Consider the following 22,084-nt stretch of genomic DNA (forward strand, 5'->3'; position numbering starts at 1 on the left):
GTTCCCGCGGCCGCGCCAGGAGGGCGGGGTCAGAGGCGCGGCTGCGCCTGCGCAGGGCCGGCGTGAGCGGCAGCAATGGCGGCCAGCGCCAAGTCCTTCCTGGCCGACGCGGGCTATGGCGAGCAGGAGCTCGACGCCAACTCCGCCCTCATGGAGCTGGACAAAGGTGAGCCCGCGCGGGATCGGCGCTGTCGCCGGTCTGGACAGCGGGGCCGGGGTGGGGGCTTTGCTTGGTACGGCTTTGTCCACGGCGGGGGGCGGAGGGAGCACCCGGGGCTGGAGGTACCTGCGGTAATTCCTGCTGTCTCCTTTAGGCCTCAGGTCTGGCAAGCTCGGGGAGCAGTGCGAAGCCGTCGTTCGTTTTCCGAGGCTCTTCCAGAAATACCCGTTCCCCATTCTCATCAACTCGGCATTCCTAAAGCTAGCCGATGTTTTCCGAGTGGGGTGAGTACTGTCGGTCTGGCCCTAGCCATTCAAGCCTGATCCGTGAGAACTCACTGTGCCTCGGAGTGTCCCTGCGCTGGAGTCTGGCGTGTCGTGCCTGCCTGGCAGCACCGCTGTGCTACCCAGCCGGTCGCGGCTGTGCTTGACTGAAACTTGTTTTCCACTTCTGTAGTGGGCTTAAGTGGCTATGAGTGATAAGGACAGAGTTCCTTTGCATCTGTCCTGATTTGAGGATTCTCTCCCTGACTGGTTTCATTTCAGTGGTGTAAGTTTTGCTCCATAAGCACATCCAAATCGTAGCTCATAAATGGATGAATGATCACATGTGCAGATATAAAAGCTCAAAGCTTTTGGAACAAAGCTCAAAGTACAGCTTTTCCAAGTGCCTGCTGTCCAAGTGATGTATATAATGGAATCAAAGCTGCTTTGTAAAAGCTTACAAAAATGTATGTTGATGTCGTGGAATCTTTGCTCTTGTCTTCAGAAAGGAATATAAATTTTCTCAGTACTTTAAAGTGGTAATTAGACTTCTCTGTCTTAGTCTTGGATGTGTTTTTCCAGCAGATTTGGATCCCTGTGTGTGTGCACAAAACAGGCATTTGCTTACACCCCTCCTCACTGGTGTCAACAGGTTCATTTCCCGGGAATTGGGCTTTAATTTGACACTAGCTGAACTAGAAAATAAAACAACAGTATATTAATAGCCTCTTTTCTACTGTATCAGTCTACTCAAATGTTTCTAAAGCATAGACATTTCCTTGTTTTAATTTGCTCCCTAAATTTGTAATTAAGTTACTTAGTATTTAAAGTGCTTGAATGTTTGTTACAAAATAGCCTGACAAAGAAATGTGTATATTTTCCAACAGGAACAACTTCCTGAGGCTGTGTGTACTGAAAGTTACTCAGCAGAGTGAGAAGCACTTAGAGAAGATCCTGAATGTGGATGAATTTGTCAAGAGAGTTTTCTCAGTAATCCATAGCAATGATCCTGTTGCTCGGGCTATTACACTCCGGTATGTATGGCATGAATGGTTTTGATGTACTTCAAATCTGATGAATGATTGTGATTTACTTCAAATATGTAGGTAACTATCAATGTACTTGTCTGAAATAGTAAGACCAAGTACAAGGTGTTGCATCTGGGCAACCCCTGCTATCAGTTCAGGCTGGGCAATGAACAGACCAGAGGAGCCCTGCCGAGGACTTGAGGGTGCTGGTGGATGAAAAGCTGGACATGACCCAGCAATGTGCACTGGCAGCTCAGAAAGCCAAATGTGTCCTGGGCTACATCAAAAGGAGCCTGGGCAGGAGGCCAAGGAAGGGGATTCTGCCTCTCTGCTCCCCACTGGTGAGACCCCTCCTGCAATGCTGTCCAGCTCTGGGGTTCTCAGCACAGCAAGGACATGGACCTGTTGATGGAATCCAGAGGAGGCAACCGAGATGGTCAAAGGGATGGAGCACCTGACTTGTGAAAAAATGCTGAGAGAATTGGGATTGTTCAGCCTGGAGAAGAGAAGGATAGGGGGTGACCTCAGTGTGGCCTTCCAGTACCTGAAGGGACCCTACAAGAACAATGGAGAGCGACTTTTTACAAGAGTTTATAGTGACAGGATAAGGGGGAATGGCTTCAAACTGAAAGAGAGCAGGTTTAGATAAAATATTGGGAAAAAATTCTTTCTTATGAGCGTGGTGAAGCACTGGAACAGGTTGCCTAGAGAAGTTACGGATGCATCATCCGTGAAAGTGTTCAAAACCAGGTTGGATGGGACTTTGAGCAACCTGGTCTAGTGGAAGGTGTCCCTGCCCATGGCAAGGGGGTTGGAACTGGATGATCTTTAAGGTCCCTTCCAACACAGGCCATTCTGTGATTCTGTGAATGAAATAAAGGAGGCTTTTTATACATTGCTGATAAAGTTAAAAGCAAAGAATTCTGTCTTTAAAAGGTGTGAATGATAAGGATTTGTAATACAAGAACTAGGTTATTAACCACTTATGATGGTGAGAATTTTGTGGATAAGAACAAGGTTATTAACTACTTACAATGGTGAGAATTTTGTGGCTGGTCCCAGTCAAAGCAAAATTTGCAGTGTTGAAATTTTGTGTACACCAGAGAAGAAAACTGAATCTGTTGTATGCATAAGCCAGACAGTAGCTATATGCAATATATCCCATCTTGTCTAGGATACATTTAGACCAAGTGAAAGTGCTTCCTTTCCAAATAGTTTTTGTTAACTTGTAACAAAAACTTAAAGGAAGCTTGTAATGTTTGCACCTATTTTTCATTCAGTCTTGTCCCAGCTGGAACTGCTAGTTGATCTCTGATCAGTAACTTCTAAGGAAATGCTTTTATATTACTTACTGCTTTTAACTTCTGGGAATCAAATGGGAAAACAAATAAAATTAATCTTTCATGTCACTCTCCTGTTGGTTTGGTGTCTGTGTCTCTAATGCTGTCCAACATGATCCTCTTAACTACAACTTCCAGCCTCTGTGTGGGTGAATTCAAATGTGAAGAGAGCACTTGTCTTTTTCTCTTTATATTATTTTTGTACCTTCATCTAGAACTGTTACTGATTTTGCTACTGGGAAATTGGAGGCATTAACAGGACTTTTGATTGATCAGGTCCATTTCTTTTGTCCTTCAATACTTCATTTGAGATTATGCTTTCATGCCCTGGTGTCTCAGAAATCTGTAAATACAATGTGTCTGCATCATTTTTTGTAGTTCAGTATTCTAATTTAAGATTGCAGTTGTTGACTGGCATGGAGGGTTATCTTCACAGACTGCTACAAGTCCCAGATATCCTCTCAGTTTGCAAAAAAACTTAAATTACTAATAAATTCTCAGAATACATCAAATATAATGTTAAAATAGCTGTTGGTTTAGCAGTTTCAGTTTAAAATCTCCTGTTGATTTTTTTTTTTTTTTGGTCCTCCTTGAATAGTGTCAGTAAGGAAGAACATGTTGAAAGAAAGAACTGCTTAAACAAAACTTTGTGGAATTTTATTGTTAGATAACTGTGTAAATATTTCCACAGAACTCTTGCTAAAATTACCATCAGTATAAATCAATCCTACATTTATTCTTCTTTTAATTGAATTATGCTAAAGATGTCTGAACGGTATCTTTGAAATATTTTTGGCAAAGTATAGGTTGATTTGGTACCTTTTTAGCAATTACACAGAGTGTACTTTTTTCCCTAATAACCTTATCTTACATCAGTGAAAGATGTTGGAAATAAAGAATGCCGTAGTGAACTCTTAATTTTGAAAGAGTTTTTAGTAAGTTTTCTCACTGTGCCAATTTCAAGCTAAAAGGTATCAAAATGTAATTAAATTTTTATCAAACCACTGACAAAACCCACAGGTCAAAATCTGTTACATTTAGTTTTGTGCTTTTAGCATTTGTTTATTTCTGTAATAGTCATGAAAGAGCACATATTTATATAAGCATAGCCTTTTTACATTTTTATTTGGTTTCATCATTCCTTCATGATCATTGTTCTCCTTGATTTTGCTGTGGTTTATTTCTGTAGGATGTTGGGCAGCATGGCATCTATCATTCCAGAAAGGAAGAATGCACATCACAGTATTCGCCAGAGTTTGGATTCCCATGATAATGTGGAAGTTGAAGCTGCTATATTTGCTGCTGCCAACTTTTCTGCACAATCTAAGTAAGAACTGTTTTTTTTCACTTTTTCGTATTACAGGGAATGGAAACTCCATTAACACTGACATTCACAAACCTTACTATTTTCTGTTGTGCTGTCCTTTACAGCAAAGCAATTATGTGCAATAACAGTGTAAGGAAATCTGAATACAAGTTCAGCAGATTTTTTTTTTTCCCCTAAAATGGAAAGCTCAAATATAAGCCTGAGATCTGGAATAGCAGCTTTAATCATTAATTACTTTACAGAAATTACATTACTAAAATGTAGTGTTGCTTGTCAGTTTTTGAAAGTCAGTTTTCATTTTCTCCTTTGGTCATGCCTGTGTGCAGGGGCTCTGAAAAGACTTAGGTTTTGGCAGGCACTCTTTTGTGTAACTTTGAATTGCTAAAACACAGTGTTCAGTAGTTCAGTGTAAATTTTATTTCATTTTTAATTACTTAATTTTTTATTTTTATTTCACCTGGTACTTTCTTTTCTCCACAGGGATTTTGCTGTCGGAATTTGTAATAAAATCAGTGAGATGATTCAAGGTACATGTGTATGTTGAATGATAAGGAGGAAAAGCTTTAGTTTGTCTGAAAATTCTTTATTATTCATATTTACATATTAGCTGTCAGAATGCTGGTGCTCTCAGATGATTCCAATTTTTAAATTATCTGATCAATAATCTGTCTGGTTATCTTAAATCCTCCTAAAATTTAAGTTTTCGAAGCACCTGCTTGGTAGAAATAAAAGCCTATCTACAGTGTGGTGAATAAACTTGCATGGACTCTCATAGGTTGCTTCAGATGAGTTACTTTGTGTGTTACCTGCAGTGAAACAAGGAGTAGCTTTCTCAAACAACCATGAAAGTGCTTGGTAGTGCTGTCATTTCACACCTAGCTAGAACATGAGTTATTTGAAGCCACTGCAGGTGTTCAGAAATCTCCTTTCAGCAGTGCTAGCAATCCTGACATACTCTGCCTCAGAACTGCCAAAAAAGTCAGCCCAAGGACTAACTCTGGCTGTGTTTCTTTCCTTATTGCAGGTTTGGCCACACCTGTGGACTTGAAGCTGAAGTTGATCCCTATTCTGCAGCACATGCACCACGATGCCAGCTTGGCCTCCAGCTCCCGGCAGCTACTGCAGCAGCTGGTGACATCCTACCCCTCCACCAAGATGGTCATTGTCACCCTGCACACCTTTACTCTGCTTGCTGCTTCTTCTTTGGTTGACATTCCCAAGCAGGTAATTCTTCCTAAGGCATGCCTTCCTTGTGAAGTACAAAGTACATTTAAAAAACCCTCAGATTCTGCCTGCTGATCAAAATAAATGGTGATGGCTGTTCTGGGTTGGTTGCTTCTGTATGCTGTTGGGGAAGAATACCCTGAAAATTGCTGCTGCTTTCGTAGTTTCTGCCTTTTCTGGTTCCATTTCCAGGTGACTCTATCAAACACACTATGCCTTTTTTACAGTTCATAACATGTATTTTTCTAAATCAGGGATTCAAATCAACAGTGGGATTCAAATCAACAAGGATAGATCAGCATGCAGGAAAATAACCATCCTGACTTTTTCTGAAAAATCTTCAACTTGCCTGTGGAAGCCAGGCTTCACTTTGCATTTCTGTATATTGTCTTGGGTTGTAGGTGTGCCCTTTGCCTTTCTTTCATGCAAGCACATGAAGCTTTCAATAGCATAGAATGCATTAAAATGCATTTCTTGGAGAACTTTGAGGAATTTCAGTCGGTTCTTTAAATTCAAGAACTGAAAACCAAGTAATGGGAAAGCAGTGATGGGAAACTACAATGCTTTTTATGCTCTGATAATGAGCTTTATGGATGTGGTTTATAGAGCAGGTCTTGAGACTCATCCAGCAAATCCTTGTAAAGGAGTCAGGAAAATCTATTTGCTTTCTTTCAGCCCTGTACGGCCGTGCAAGGCTGGTGTCTGTGACTGTTAGATAATAGCATTGATCTGTCTGAAACTCTGAAAGTGCTGTGGCTCACTTCTGTATTTTAGATAATGAATGATGGTACTGAATCTGAGTCTACTGAAACAACAGTAGAACACTTAATGTGCTGCTTTTATTTTTTTTGATGCAGTAAACATGGAGATTTAGGCTGTATTTCTGCAGCACAACAGCTAATACTGCACAAAACTGATGTAGCCAGGGTGGGGATGGAGACTAAAACCATGGCTGGCATGTTCATACTTTTTCAAGTTAGTTTTGGCTCAGTGTGCTCTACCTTTCTTCCTGAGTGCTTTTGAAAATACTTCCTCCGAGTAGCATCACTCTTAAACAGTGAATTTATTTTCTTGCAGATTCAACTTTTGTTGCAGTACTTGAAAAATGACCCCAGGAAGGCTGTGAAGAGGCTTGCAATCCAGGATTTGAAGCTGTTGGCCAACAAGACACCACATACATGGAGCAGAGAAAATATTCAGGTCTGTATGTTTTTCAAGCTAAAGTCTATTATGAAACTTCCCAAGGAGTCATAGAATTCTTTCCAGAGGAACAATCTGGGAGGTAAAGAAAGGAGTAACATGTATCTCCATACCCTTAAGTTAGGTTACTCTGCCAAGCAGACTAGCCAAGTATTAATGAGCAGTTCGTAGAACGTCTTCAGTTGGATAAGCTGACCCTCAGTGATTAAAGTTGAAGCATTATTACTGAGGGAAGGCATGTGCCATGAAGGAGGCCTTTGTACAGTGAGGAAGTAGCTTTTCCATCTGACAAACCCATTTCAGGTAACAGACATGAGAGCTGAATGTTTACACTGATCTTACCACACGGAGTACACACCAACGCTCTGGTGCAAAACAGAGCCTCCGGGATTTGTCAGAACATGTCGTCCAGCAAGGTGTTTCTTGAAAGGACAAATGGAATTTTGATTTCATTTCCTAGAATTAATGGTTTTTTTTTTTCAATAGTAGTCTTGTGACTCCTGTTGTATTCATGAGAAGGTGTTTATAGTGCACCTGTGCTATTTGGGGAAACTAGTGTTCTACTGTAGATACTACTGCTGCCTTCTTTCAATTACAGTTGCATATGAATTTTTTCTCTTTTCCCTTTTTCTGGTAGAAATGACAATGGAAAATAACTTCAGTTTAGATTAATGGGAAAGTAAATATTTCAAGAACTTAATGGGACAGGGTTACAGCTTTACTTTTTCCTAGGTCATTTTTTCTTTGCTTTTGTTACTCTCAGAAGCTACTTTGGTTCTGTGCTGTGGGAGCAGAAGGCAGCTGGAAGGAAAATCTGTGCAGGTTTTTGTTAACAATTGTGGAGAAATAAAGCATGTTCTGCTTTGTCCCCAGTTCTTGGGTTCTCGATGATGAGTTGGAGTGTGCAGAGCTTTTTGCTTTAGTGAACTGTTTTATTCTGCATAATTGCTTAACTCCAGAAATTTATTTCCTTTTAGGAATTTTAAGGAATTATGGATTTATGGATTTTTTGTGGAGAAAATGCTACTCTATCCCATTATATTTCATTAGTAGTCATATCAGTTCAAGTGAGAGACATTGATAATATGGCTTTCATTGTCATGTAGTGTTTTGAAGTGGGTGTCCTGATGGTTGAAATGCATAGGGAAGAAGTCCCACTGATGTCGGAGCTAAACCAGTGACTAGGTAAAAACAAAACTAATTGTCTGAAACTTGCTACTGCTTGCAGAATGGTATGCAGAAGTAATAAGAGTTTTTCTGACTTCTGAAATAAAAAGTTGACATATTTAGTTGGGAAGTTGTTCTCCACAGTTATTCATATTTATACAAGAGGGACTGGAACAGACCCTCCTTTTACCATGGCAAGGCCTGCCTCTTATGCCTTTCTACCAACAAACATTGTTTAGTTTCTTCAGCATTTTAAGTCTGTCCTGTGTAGGTCAGTTGGGAGATTTGGTCTTTGTACTGTGGAGGCTTCACTGATTTCTAGACATCAGCTTCAGAAGTTGTTGCTGCCTAGAGCAGTCCATCCTGCTAATTCTTCTCTGTTCCTGGCAGTCTTCACAGTTACTGCTTCAGATTTGCTCTGGGAGTTCATCTGATAGCACTGGAGTAAAACATTGGTGTCTTGGGACACATTGAGACTCATTTTCTAACCCAGTCATTAGATCTTCCTCTGTCTTTGGATGCCATTCTATTCAGTGGATTAGCAAAATACTAATTGATATAAATCACAGATATATTTAGAATTTAACCCTTACACAATACATATACCTGATACTGTGGGGTTTTTTTATGTTCTATGGAACTAATTGTGTTGTTTTCCTTTATCCATTACTGGCTCTCTGTCATTCAGTTTTGACACACTCTAAAGCAGAATATACTTATGTTTTCTATTTATGTCTCATATTACTGTCACTCCTGTTGACTAAAAAAGCATCCAAAATCAGTGAATGACTAAATTGTGGGCAGTGTTGGCATAAGGAATTGAGAACAATGTGCATTTTAAGAGTTATTAAAACCTAAATGTGATAAGGCCTGTGATAAGATCTGGCAAAAGGCACAAAAGTAAGACAGGGGTTGGACAACAAATGAGTTAAAACATAAAATACACCTTAATTTATTTATTAATAAAGACATTGGACACAAATACTGCAAAAGAAATGACACTTGAAACCTTGCTCTTCAGAGGTGTATATTTATATAAAACCTTGCAGATTGTTACAGTAGAATTGAAACCTTGCAGAATCATCAGTAGGCCTGAAACTGTCTTAAAATCCTTTATAGTGTTGGATCAGTGAGACCAGATAATATTTTTGTCAGTGATTTTTAATTAATGAATGACTTCTAATTGATGTTTCCTAGCATATAGGATCCACTGTCACTTTTCTGCAAGCCACATCCTCAGTCCTCTAAACCAGATGCTTGAGAACTTGATTTTTGATTTTAGTACAGTAATTTCTATAGAAAATCTTGATTCTTAAAGCTTCCCAGAGAAGTGCAACTGAATTTTTCATATAAACAGCTCATGGGACTTTTTAACTCTCTATTTTTTCCTGCTGATTTTTAGGCACTCTGTGAATCTGCTCTTAACACTCCTTATGACAGCTTGAAAATGGGCATGTTATCTGTTCTTTCCACGTTATCAGGGACCATTGCCATTAAACAGTACTTCAGCAGTGCTCCAGGTAAGAAAACTGGATTAGATCATTACCTTTGGCATTTTAGTAGCTTGGTTTTCTGCTGATGATCAGTTTCATCTAAATACTTTGTAGCATTTTCTAAAACTATTTTTTGAACTTCAGAACACTGAGAGTCAGACTGTGTTCATCATGTTTAGAACTTAAAATGGGACACTGTATAGTCATGAGTAATGATGGTTTTGTTTTGTTTTGTGAGTACTGTGGTATATGAAAAAGGGTTTTTTGCCTTTGGGTCTTCAAGTTTTCTTCATTTTGTGAAGAGATGTATTGCCTCTCAAATGACTGACCTGCATTCTGCTTAAGGTGCTTTGAAACCATGAATTTGCATAATTCTTGAGTAGTAAGGGAGGCTTCATGGTGTAAGAGTGGGCTGGTATGTTACTCTTCCACCCTTGTGGGCTTGACCTACAGCAGTACCAGGTGAACCTTTCTGCTCTGTGACAATGTTCTGGAGAAACTGTTGAAAAAGAGTAGACATTTAAAAGTGATTAAAGATATCTTGTTCCCAAAATTGTGATCATGCTCCTTTTTCTTTTTTTTTTTTCTTCTTGAAAGCCAGACTGTCTTAATGAGTATTATGAGCTCAAATACATGGGCTGCAGAAATGGAAGAAAAAATAGTACATCCTCTTCAATCATTCTAGCATGGCTTAATAATAGACTCACCAGCTTTTTTTAATCAGACATAATATTTCTTAAGGCAATATTTCTCCGAGTCCTGAAACATCAACCATTAGGTCCAAATGTTCTTTCTCATGTGTCTAACTTGTGTAGTGTTCAAGAATGAGAGAGTCTCTGATTTTATCTGAAGGGAGAAAAATATTTCTATCCTATTGTTTAAACATAAGAAGAAACCCTAAACGAATATCATTGTTTTGCAGAAATGTACTTAAAGATCTGTGGTGTATTTATGGACTGTGCAGTTTTATGTTTCATTTGCCTTGCTTTTATTTAGGAGCAACAGCTACAACTGCAAGGTCATTTGATTTGGTAAAACTAGCACAGGAGTGCTGTTATCATAATAACCGTGGCATTGCAGCTCATGGAGTGAGAATTCTGACCAATATATCAGCCTCTTGCCAGGAAAAAGGTAAGGGAAGGCAAGGGCAGTGAAGTGGCTCTGTTTACAGTCAGGCTTATGCACTTAACACGTATTGACTTGTCCTGTCTGTGAACTTGCCTGTAAATCTGTCTGATCCCTCATGCTGGTTAGGAAAAAATGGGGACTGTAATCTAGCAGGGAATACTCCGTATGGTTTTATGAATGGTTGGGAAGGTTCCATCTTTGTCTCATTTAGAGAAAGTCACTGTCCACAGTAGAACTCGTGCTAAATGAATACTTGCTTTACCTTTGCTGTAAGGCTAATAAATTGCTCGTCAACCTTTGAAAGCCCTTGGCACAAAGTGTCTTGCAAAATAATAACAAGGTGTTTAGAAGTCTTGGTCCCAAGATTTATGCATGCTTTGTAAGTGTCAGTGTGGCTGCTGAATAGTTACCCAAGACATAGAATGGCAGAATTGTTTCTTGTCAAAGTAAGGCAAAGCAGAAGAGTTAGGAAGATTCTTAATTGTCATGGCTGCAACAGCAGTGCAAGCATTACACCAACTATGGTCACAGAACAAACTCACTCTTTTTCTTTTTTGTAGATCTTCTGCCTTTGGAGCAAGATGCAGTTTTTGGCTTAGAAGCTCTTCTTGTTCTCTGTAGCCAAGATGACAGCCCAGGAGCTCAGGCAACCTTAAAGGTGACATTACTGTTGTATTCCCCTTCACAGCTGTAAGTTACAATAACAGCTTGTATAACAGAGAGGCTGGTGTGCACCAGATCCTTTCTGGTGGAAGCATAACAGAGTGGAGGGAAAAGAAGATTTTTCTGGTTTGTCCATAATCAGAGTTCAGAGCAGTTGAGAAATTGAGCATAGCTATAGTAGAACTCCCTTCAGCTCTAAGATAAGAGGATTGTTACAGGTGGCAGGGAGCATTCCTCTCAGAGGACCTGTAATAAAACATGAACCGCCATTGGATGTCGGGGTATCTGGAGGACAAAGAGAATCTTGGAGAGAACTTGCTTTTTGGAGATGGAGATGTAATGTACATTATCACAACATTTTTGTAAATGATTATTCTTATTTTCCCACTTCAGCAACCATCAGTAATTTTTCTAGTTATTTACCTTAAAGGCTGGTGGTGTGAGAGACTACTAATGTTTCTTGAATTTGTGACATGTTTTTGTGCTGGTAGCTTGGGGACAAAGGCTTGGGCTCTTAGAAAAGTCTCATCTTTTGTAGAGTACATAGTTCTGAAATTACCAGATCTGTATTTCTGCAGCCCTGCTTGCAGCTAAGTAAGTGTGCTTGGATTTTCTGGTTTTGAAGACATTGTGTTGATTGTACCTGTGGATTGTGTGAGCTGCAGATCACGCTAACTTGCATGGTGGAGCTGGTGAAGTGCCGCCCTCACCTGAGCCAGTCCGTGGTGGAATCCCTGCTGACACAGCTGCACAGTGCCCAGGACAATGCCAGGATCCTCATGTGCCACTGCCTAGCAGCCATTGCCATGCAGCTGCCTGTCTTGGCAGATGGGATGCTGGGAGACCTGATGGACCTCTATAAATTAATTGGACAATCTGCCACAGATAAAAAGCAGGAACTCTTGGTAAGACCTCCTTTGATGGATAAAGTCTGTGTAAACAGTTGTGAATGGACTGTATTTTAAAAGGCAGCTAAGACATTTGTTATGTGTCCAGGTTGATGTGCCGGTCTGTAGCCATTATTTTCAATTTTGTTTTAACTTCTGACTCCATGTGTCAGTGCTTAGTGTAGAAAAACCTCCAAGACAGAGCTGTACTGTGCAGTGTATTCATTAATTTTTCCAGCAGATGGCACTGCTTAGGCAAACCTGGCTTTTGAAATTATTGGGGTATCTCTAAAGTAGTGGTTAAAGGCCAAATGGCAGCTAGCTCCATTTATATAGGGTGCTCTGAGGCAAATGACTTAATATACTGTAAGAGAGAAAAATGCTTTCATCACATCTACTTGGAAAATAATTTGAATTTTAAAAAAGAAATTACAAGCTTTCTGTTAATTTATTTGGAGCATTTGAAATATTTCAGCTACAAGGCAGAGTAGAGATTCTTTAAATGAAAGTTACTTTTATCTACAAGATATAGTTGGATTGCTTAACTATTTAAAACATATGACTGAGAAGTTTTGCAGTTAAAATATATATGTGTAATCTTCTATGTAGTTTTCAGCCCAAATTAAAACAGAAATGGCTTTTTTTTCTTCTTTTGTTACTGAAATATAACTTTCTTTCTCACTCCTCCACTCTCTACGAGGTTTCTCTTGCCACAGTGATATTTGTTTCCAGTCAGAAAGCTTTGTCCACAGAAATCAAAACGGTTATCAAACAGCAGCTTGAGAATGCCTCCAATGGATGGACAGCCTACAGGATAGCCAGGCAAGCTTCCAGGATGGTAAGTAAAAATACCTGGAGAAAAATGCTTTGCTGTGATTGAAGGAATGCCAGGGATTTCTTTGAATTGGATAAGGAATGGAGGAAAAAAGAATAAAAATCACTTTCCCTCCTAATTCCCTGGAATGCAGGTTCAGATACATATAATTTGGGACACTCATCCCATCAAAATGTTTTTTTCACTTGTCCTTTTAAAGTGTTTGAGAAGGAAGTAAGTGATGTCCTGGCATTTTCTTGAGGACCTACCTAATCTGTATTGTCTGACTGCTCTTCAGAATGTGATGTATGGTTCTCTTTCTTCAATGTAAAGAAAGGAAGAAAAATATACTGTTCCCCTTTTCCCTTCAGTAAATTCACAGTAGGGGTTAGAATACACAGAAATCCTAGTATGAGACGATGAGGTAAATTTCCATGATTTTTTTTTCTCATCATATTGAATTATCTTGTGTAAATAAATATATACTTTTTTACAGGCTGATATTTCTATAAAGTAAGCCCTTGTGCTTTTCTATATTACCAGGATTGCCACAATCAAATAATTGGAAAAAGTTTCACTATTTCTGGTTTTAAGATGGGAATAGTTCTGGAGATGTTCCTGTTTTCTTATTTGTGTAAGTTTTGTAGAAATCCCCAGCCTTCTTTCACATTCCCTTTCAGAAACATTCTTCTCATTACAGGGCAACCACGACATGGCCAGAGAACTGTACCAAAGCCTGCTGACTCAAGTGGCTTCAGAGCACTTCTACTTCTGGCTGAACAGCCTGAAGGAGTTCTCCCATGCAGAGCAGTGCCTGACAGGCCTGCAGGAGGACAACTACAGCTCCGCGCTCTCCTGCATTGCCGAAGCCTTAAAATCCTACCACAAAGGAATAGCCTCACTGACGGTCAGCACACATCTCTAGTAGTGGTGATGCTTCTGGGTGCTGCAGCATGGCTCTTTGGGGTCTGTTCTTAACTCCCTGAAAAGTTCTTAAATATGTCTGGCATCTGCCAGACTCTGCTGGGTTCTCCTCTGCAGGCATCTCAGTTGTAACACACTGCATCTTGAGAGAAAAATCCTCTAACTCAGCCAGGTGTCATTAGCTAGATTTCTCTTTGCTTTTTCTTCTCCCTCCATCCCTCATTTCCTCCCTTGATGAGATCATATGAAATGTGACAGATCTTGTTTAATTAAAGTTGCAATACTTAAAATTTTCCACTCCTTGCTTTGGGTGAACAAAAGTTACTGTAATAGTCAAGCCTGGGAATTGGCCTAAATTGGCTGCTGTCTTCTTGAAATACAGAGAAGGGTTCAGTTGTCTTCCTCCCTCCTGTTGAGTTCATGTTGCCTTCTATTTGACAATGTGATCTCATGGAATCCTAACAGCAAGTTAGTAAGAAGAGGGAAGACAATTCAGTTTCTTCAAATCCAACTGGTACCTGCATTTATGCAAATATTTCTGCTTCTCTGAAGTGGTAAAAATACCAAGAAGCTATGTGATGTCTTTAGACCAAAAAAAGCATTAATGATTAGGGACCTTTAGTTCCTACTGTAAAGTTGCTTCTTAAGCAAAGATGATCCAGCTTCACACAATACTTTCTTTCATATTTTAGTTTCCATGAGGAAATCTTTACATGCAGTTTTCTGGGTGCCTTTTCAGTGAAGCTGCTTTGTTGTTTCAGTTACCGGACAGTTAGGGTCATGGCAATTCAGACATTAGTGTTTAATAAATTCCAGATATTACTATTTATTAATTAAATGTCCCTGAATAAGCTGAAATGACATAAACTTCTACTTTTGTCCTCTGAAAGACCCATCATTCCTGAAGTGTTTTTCTTCGACTGTTGGCTGAGTGAATAAGGCTTTTAATTCAACATTTCAAGATTTCTCTAACATCGAGAAGACATTGAGAGGAGGACCTCATCTAATTAGATGTTAATATTTAATACAGGCAGGAAAAAAACTTGCTTTAACAGGTCATACTGTGATCCAGTAATTTAATTACCAATTCTGTGGAGTTTGGGGCTTTTTTTCTGTTGAAGGATTCCTGTCTTCATGTCTTCTGCTGACTTCAGTTCCTGTTGCATGTAGTGCTTTTCTGGGCGCAGTGCCCTCCTTGTGAATGGCTGTGGTCTGGGGGACTAAGTACACGTTCTGTAGGTTAGAGGGGAGGAAGTTGGGTTTTACTGCTGGTTGCTACTGACTTGTTGCATCACTCTGGAGAACTTCCCAGCCATGCTTGAGTGTATCAGCTGTAAAAGGAGCCACTCACTGCTTGTCTATAGAACTCAGCCTCTCCAAGGGGAGCAAAGTGCCACAAAATGCATGTGACAGCCTTGCTGCTGGAGGCTTTTGCTCTCTTCCCTGTGACTTGAGCTTTCCTGTTGCTGCTGCTTCAGTGTAGGGCATGACTCAGCACTGCTGGTACCACAGACCAGTGGTGCATGTGATGAACCTTGTGTAGCTCCTCCACTTTGTAGCTGGAAAACAGTGTCAGTAAATCTCTTGCAGATGTTCAGCCAGCCCAGTTTAGCAACGATGAAATACTCAGACAGTGCCTTGTCGGAAAATTTCTCAATTCCTCCTTGATGTACATTAAACTCTGTCTTGCACTGCAGAGTGTTCTTTCATGGGAGTTAGTGCACTTGAGAGAAGGAAGTCCCTCTGCTTTATGGGTAAGAGGTTCTCCCTGTGGGAGAACAGGGACTTGTCAGGGAGCATACTGACCACATCTGCCTTGCTGTGTGCTTGGTCATAGAGTTAGCAAAGTTTTTGAATAGGTTCTGCTCTTTCTGGCACAGATCATGTGTCTCATTGGAAGCATTGGGTTAATTTTTCACTGCTGGTAATCTAAAGGAGATACAAAACTTGAACAAAGCACTTATACAGCTATTGGTTAAGTAGCACCAAATCCAGATATGTCTATAGGAAGTGGTAGTGTTTGAAGAACTTGGCTGAGCCAAAAAAATATTTCTGTCACTTTCAAAAAGAATTGTTACTCATTTATTGCCCATAGCAGATAAGGTAAATTGCAGTATTAATGAGACAAGCTTGTATTTCCATTTACAAGACTCATGTCCAATTTGTGCTACTAAAAATGTCTGGATTTTCTGATATGAGTACTTTACTCTTTAAAAGCATGTAGTCTCTGTAGAGCAATTACAGTGCAGTGTAGCCCTCTTCCACAGAGGGTTTGCTGAAACCATCCTTGCAAAATAAATGGAACAATTCCAGTTCAAAAGGGATTTTTTTTGTGTGCCCTTGGAGAAGGAAAAGCAAAGTGCTAAATAAGAGAGGCTTAATGGTTTAATATGAAATAGTCTTATTTTTTCAGTTGAAGTTTAGTTCAGTAGTTTAAACTGGTTGCAGTGGGCTGATAATTCCTCACTTTTGGCAATAGTGGGCCAGTTCTCAGATGATGTGATGCTTTGTGAGAAATCAGTTAGCTGGTTTTCTGCCAGCAGAGAAATGATTTTTAGTAAGGTTTTGGTGTAGATTATAACTTCTTGCTTTGAGAAGTGACCTGGTGAGGAACAAGAAGCACTGGGGAAGTAAGTCTTAAGAGAAAGTCTCAGTGCTTTGTTTTTGGAGAGGGCTCATTCTTTACAAAATCCAACAGTGTAAGAAAAATAAGTAGTGGATTTTTGGCTTACTAATATCAAGCATTGAGTACTGCAGTTTACCCTCTCCTGGGTGTCCTAAGTTGTCACAGATGTTTCTCCAAGTCAGATAAGCTCTTAGGGAGCAAAGCTTCATAGAACTGTATTTTCTAAACAATAGCAGCTTGTCTATCTTCCTGGAATTCTGTTATTTACTGTTCTTAGTTACCACTAGACCGTGTCTCTTGCCTTGATCAAATGCAAGGTTCAGTGCCTTCATAGTGTTCTCATCCATTTCACAGTTCCAAAAAAATCACCCCTTCATCTTGCTGTGGGTTACTTCAGCCAATTCTTTCTTTTCTGGCTGATGCAGAGAATCACTTTTTCAGTCCTTGCGTTTCTTGTTTACCATCCAATTCAGTGTACTTTTTCTTATGGTAAAGACTATCTGGCCTAATGTCATTTGAAGCCTAATGGTTTGGCCTTGGAAAAAGAGGAAATAGGTGCCCTAACAGTGTTTTGGCAGCTTAAGTCACATTGGTTACGAGGGTGAAGTGCTTGGAATATGACTTAGTAATTATGTAATTTCTATGTCATTTATATTTAGTATGGTTGAAATTGAGCAAACCTGTTAAATGCAGTTTTAAAAAACCAGCTTTTAGAATTGAACTTAAGGATTCAGTTTTCTAATGTTCAGTGGCACTGCAGTGTCATTTTATCATTTTTGCTTTTGACCTAGTTTGCCAACATTCCTATTACTGTTGTTTCAGGCTGCCAGTACGCCACTTAATCCTCTGAGCTTTCAGTGTGGTTTTGTGAAACTCAGGATTGACCTTCTGCAAGCTTTTTCTCAACTTATTTGTACCTGCAACAGCCTAAAAACAAGTCCCCCCCCAGCTATTGCCACGACAATTGCTATGACATCAGGAAATGATCTCCAGAGGTGTGGACGCATCTCCAACCAGGTATATGTGCTCCTATTTTGCTCTTGTGCAGTTATGTTTGTGACTCTGGTATGAATTTTGCTTCTCAGCAAGCATATTTGACAAAATAAATGAAAAGTAGTTGTGAAGTGTGTTTTTTTGAATTGTGGACTTTGGTTTTCAGCTGTAGCTCTGAAAATGCCTGCCTATAGCAGGCCGTGTTTTGAAGCTGAGCGTGCATGTGTGTTTTCTCCTCCAGTCACGCACAGTTTCCAAGGTTATGCATGTAGCAAGTCACTTGGTACACTCAAACTTGTGGCAAGGCTTTTCACACCTTGATTTGAAACACCTCAGACACTCTTGAGTACACTAAGGAAGAACATATGTACCTGAGGATGATTCTGCAACTCCTTTTGCTGAGAGTTGACAGCTGCCATGGTACCGTACGTAACACCAAGGAGGTTTGCTTCCAAATCCATGTAGTCTGCAGGAAGGAACCAGTGGGTGGTCGTTGAAAGAGCAGTTTGATTTACCAGTAGGGGATGGAGGAGGTTGTTGGTGGCTTTTGTTTTCCTTTTGCTTTGTTTTTAACCCAAGGAGATTTTGTTGGTGCAGGAAAAATACTTGTTTAATGCGTAGATAACAGTCTGTCACTTTGGTAATCTTTATCTGAGTGAAGAAGCAAGAACTTAATAAATTTTTCTCGAATAAGCCACCTATTCCTTCAGTGTTGTATGTTAGAGTGCAGTGGTTTTCTGGATGTGTGGGGTTTTGTTTGTTTTGTTTTGCTTTGTGTTTTTGCCTAGTAACATTGTCTCTCCAGATGAAGCACTCAATGGAGGAATTCCGAAACTTGGCTACACGGTATGGAGATCTGTATCAGTCATCATTTGATGCAGACTCAGCAACTCTAAGGAATGTAGAACTGTATCCTTTAAAAATCCGAGAGTTTGTCCACTTCCATTCTAATGTGGGCAGCATGAAGCGTAAGAATCCTCTTTCCTATGAAGACTGCCATGAAGTAATTTTGAAAGTTGCTAACATAAAAATTAGCAGTCAATTGTTTAAAACCTATTTGAAAATAAACATTACCATATTATTGTTTGGAATTACTTGATAAGCAAGTTATGAGACAAAAATTGGAGCAGCATATAACTTGGTATTTTCACAGTTCTTGCTCTTTGGTCACTAACTGAGTAATGACTGTAGGATTACTTCACCAGAAGCAAGGAAAAGTGCCACTAAACACACTGCATTTCTTGCTTTAGGTGCCAACTTTGAAAGTCTTTTAACTCCTTAGTATTAATATCAGACAACAGCAGAGCTGTCTGTTGATTTCACATGCAATAGAAGCTCTGATTTTGGATCCAGAATCTGCAAGGTAGGTTTGATAGTTAACTGCATGTTCTTTTTCTGCTTATTGATAAATCCTGGGAGCTTTAAAACTAGGAACTCAAGGAATGTTCAGAAACATTCAGAAACTGTTGCTGCTGTGCCATACCTGGCAGATTGGGAACTCTCTTGGGTTCTGCATTTCATACTGATTTTGCTCTTGAGAATACTGGACTTACCTTAAATGCAGACTTGAACTTTAAATCTCTCCTTTAGCTGCTTACTTTAATTTGTGTTGTGTGTTAGATCCCATACCTGTTGCTTGCACTTGCAAGTGCAACTTAGCTTCCTTCAGAGTTGTGAGAATACATGCACTAAATTAGTTCAAATTTTTAATGTAAAGCCATCACCTCTGGCTCTTTTTCTAACAGTGAGCTTAAGTCCACTAGAAAACAACATTGAAGTCCTGATGAATTGAATCACTGCTTAAAACTCCCAGGCTGAGATTAAATGGAAAATACTGTGGGTAAAAGCTCTCAGTGATTTTATAGCTGGTAATAAAAGTGAACATCCTAAGTTACTGTAATACTCATTATGAATTAAGCATTGCTTAGAAGGTGTATTAGTCAAATTAGTAGGAAGCTGGGTGTGTACGATTCTATTCAGAGGAGGAGATTATAAACTTCAAGATTTAGTTGTAATTCTGACTGGCATTCTTGCTTTGTGCTGTGAGATTTTCTTGACTGTTACACACACTGCAGGGTTAAATAAAATACATGGGAAGTATGTATGCTGAGTCTGTTAGACCTGTCACTGCCTCAACTGAGAGGGTGGGGACAAGAAGTGGTGAATAAGTGGTAGTTAAGAAAGATTTAAATTCAAAGGGCAAGTGTTATAGTGGAAAAATAATTTAAAAAACAGCGTAAAACGTTTGAAAGACATTTTTTAATGGATTTCATGTTGTAATCCCTTGTCATGTCTCTTTGGCAGTATGCCTTCCAGGTTATGATGAGGAAGATAGGTTAGACATAATGAAAAGTTTCTTCTGGTTTTTTTTTAGTTTCCAGGAATATAGCTCAAACGGAACAGCTCATGTTGAAAGTGAATATGAAAGAAGAATGATGTCTGTATTTAATCGTGTACTAGAGGAAGTGGAATCTCTCAACAGGAAGTATGCTCCTGTGTCTTACTTGGCAAGTAACAGTTTTAAATGTTTAAATATTGTGTAGAGAAAGCGGCCAACATCCCAGAACTCCATATATCTGTGGTTGGCAAGAAACCGGGAAGCATTCTCAGTTACTTGACATTATTGACACAAATGGCCTCTACACTTGTTTAAAAATACTTCAAGAACCATTTTGCTAAAACATCCGTAGCCTCACTGGTCTGATTAAAAATAATCTTTTTAAAATTCCCATCCTAGGAGCACAGCAGATGCTGATAAGGTAACTAAAAGCACTGTCAGGTCTCTGTCAGACCCCTTACTACATTCACATTCAAACACTGGAGCACATTCTCTTCATTCATGTTCTTGCTGCAGAGAAATTCTCTGGTGGTGGTGAGCACTGTGCTCTGTGAGTGTAGCATTTCTCTTATCAGTGCAGGTCATCAGAGAGCACAGTGTGGAGTGTGCTGGGTGCAAACACCGAGCTGATAACACTCTCCTTTACAGGGCTGGTGGGTTTGTCTCTTACTGCTCATGAACATCATAAAGCTGAAGTGCATGTTAATGGGAACAAGGTAGTTTGTTTGTCATGGCTGCCATCTGTTTGCCTGGTTTCTTAATCAAACAGTCCTTACCAATTCCAAATAGAATAGAAGAGTAAATCATGTAAACCACAGCAAAGGTAAACCCTGTAAACGTAGTTGTGGCTGGCTCCACACCAAGGCAGCTTGGTGGTTTCAGTGGCACTGCTTGTGTTCATGTGAGCCAGAGGCATGGTGCAGCAGGGAAAGAAAGAGTAGACAAGAGGCTTAAAACTTAATTACTGCATTAAGTTGTGATAGATGCCAGCCTTTTTGCTTGGAGGGGAGTTGTTCTTTGAGAGTTTTTCTGGATGAGTGTTTCAAGCAGAAAATGCTCTGCTGACTGTGACACTAGGACTGGAGAGTTTGTATTTTTCTTTTGCTTGGCCTCCTTGTTTTTTCCAGAGCAGAATACCTCCTTCAATAAGGGGCAGAACATAAACAGAGCGGCTGAATGTAGTCACTGTCATCTTAGTGGCTTTAATTCTGTGACTGTATTAATATATTTTTGGACTTAAAATGGAAATTCCTGCTGTTTAAGTACATGGGTTTTGCTGTGTCATGAATGATATTTTTTCTCAATTGTTCTGACTCTTGTTTCTTGCAGCATACAGCTTGTCTGTGCAATGCTGTCATTGCATTGTTGAAGGTGCCCCTTTCATTTCAAAGGTATTTTTTCCAAAAGCTCCAGTCTACAAGTATTAAGGTATGTACTGCTCAAATAGGACCTCAAATTTCTCTTTACAGAGCCTTTCATGAGAAAAGCCCTACTGAAGGCACAAAGCTTCAGCATCTTTAGTGAATATACATAACTCAAATAGCATTTAGGTTAATGTTAGGAATAACTTGAATAACATGTATGTATGGTTGTTCAGAACTACTAGACTGTCACTTAGGCAAGTGGGATTCAGTTTTTTGATTGCAAAGCCTTAAAGATAAAATGTACCTGGAATTTTTGTTGATTCTGAGTCTGCAAAGCTAAATAATTCTGGTCCTGGGAGGACAGCTTTTATAGATTTGTATTAGTTTTTTTCCCTTTTCCTTTAAACAGTGTTCACTATCTTGGAAGAAAATTGTCATATATATCAGCTCACTGACTAAGAGTGAGTGTATATGGCTATGGTGGTGTTTTTTTTTGTTTTACTCAAGTGCTTCTTTTTTCTGGGAAAAGTGAAAGCCTTAAATTTTTTTAATATTACTCATTGCATTTTGCTTTTTTGTTCAGCTTCACATTTCTTCCACATCTTCCACAAGTAAATGAAACAAGTAAATGAAACTGATACAAAGATAATATCTGGTATTGCTGATGATGTTTATTAGTTAATATAGTAACGAATACTCTGATAATGTCTGTGTTTCCATTTGCTGATTTTCCTACCCAACCTCTCCTCGGAAATTTTTCTGTAAGAAGGTGTCCTGTTTCATCCTTGAATTCTGTTTGCTTTTCTGAAGGCTCATAATTACATTTTGATCTGTTTACTTGTGTTCCAGCTTGCTCTATCCCCATCTCCAAGGAACCCAGCAGAGCCTATAGCAGTACAGAACAACCAGCAATTGGCCCTCAAGGTGGAAGGAGTGGTTCAGCATGGATCTAAACCAGGCCTTTTCCGTAAAATCCAGTCCGTCTGTCTGAATGTCTCTTCGGTGCTGCAGAGCAAATCTGGACAAGACTATAAGGTGTGGATAGAGTAGAGTCAGGACGAGTCTTAAGCTTTTTTGCTGTGTTTTGCTGTTCTTTTGTTTGACTCTGGGTAGCAGAATTTCCAGGGTGAAATGAATGGGTGGTT

The 22,084-nt window shown here is 39.6% G+C and overlaps 1 protein-coding gene across 1 annotated transcript in view; it reads left to right on the forward strand.

Moving 5' to 3' along the window:
• The first annotated feature begins 68 nt into the window (after window positions 1-68).
• The window catches only part of INTS7 (integrator complex subunit 7), a 34,946-nt gene continuing 12,930 nt past the window's right edge, over window positions 69-22,084 (forward strand). Inside the window, exons 1-19 of the mRNA XM_014252886.2 lie at window positions 69-166; window positions 315-444; window positions 1,311-1,457; window positions 3,981-4,118; window positions 4,599-4,645; window positions 5,143-5,342; window positions 6,420-6,542; window positions 9,112-9,229; window positions 10,199-10,333; window positions 10,891-10,988; window positions 11,659-11,898; window positions 12,581-12,718; window positions 13,395-13,601; window positions 17,067-17,261; window positions 18,043-18,146; window positions 18,532-18,600; window positions 19,612-19,744; window positions 20,905-21,003; window positions 21,789-21,974. Of these exons, the coding sequence (XP_014108361.1) occupies window positions 76-166; window positions 315-444; window positions 1,311-1,457; window positions 3,981-4,118; window positions 4,599-4,645; window positions 5,143-5,342; window positions 6,420-6,542; window positions 9,112-9,229; window positions 10,199-10,333; window positions 10,891-10,988; window positions 11,659-11,898; window positions 12,581-12,718; window positions 13,395-13,601; window positions 17,067-17,261; window positions 18,043-18,146; window positions 18,532-18,600; window positions 19,612-19,744; window positions 20,905-21,003; window positions 21,789-21,974 (2,598 nt within the window). The 5' untranslated portion in view covers window positions 69-75. The remainder of the gene's footprint in view (window positions 167-314; window positions 445-1,310; window positions 1,458-3,980; window positions 4,119-4,598; window positions 4,646-5,142; window positions 5,343-6,419; window positions 6,543-9,111; window positions 9,230-10,198; window positions 10,334-10,890; window positions 10,989-11,658; window positions 11,899-12,580; window positions 12,719-13,394; window positions 13,602-17,066; window positions 17,262-18,042; window positions 18,147-18,531; window positions 18,601-19,611; window positions 19,745-20,904; window positions 21,004-21,788; window positions 21,975-22,084) is intronic.

This window comes from Pseudopodoces humilis, chromosome 3, assembly GCF_049639895.1.
Source record: "Pseudopodoces humilis isolate 2021_Gansu_Grassland_sample_001 chromosome 3, ASM4963989v1, whole genome shotgun sequence".
NCBI classification, from domain to species: domain Eukaryota; kingdom Metazoa; phylum Chordata; class Aves; order Passeriformes; family Paridae; genus Pseudopodoces; species Pseudopodoces humilis.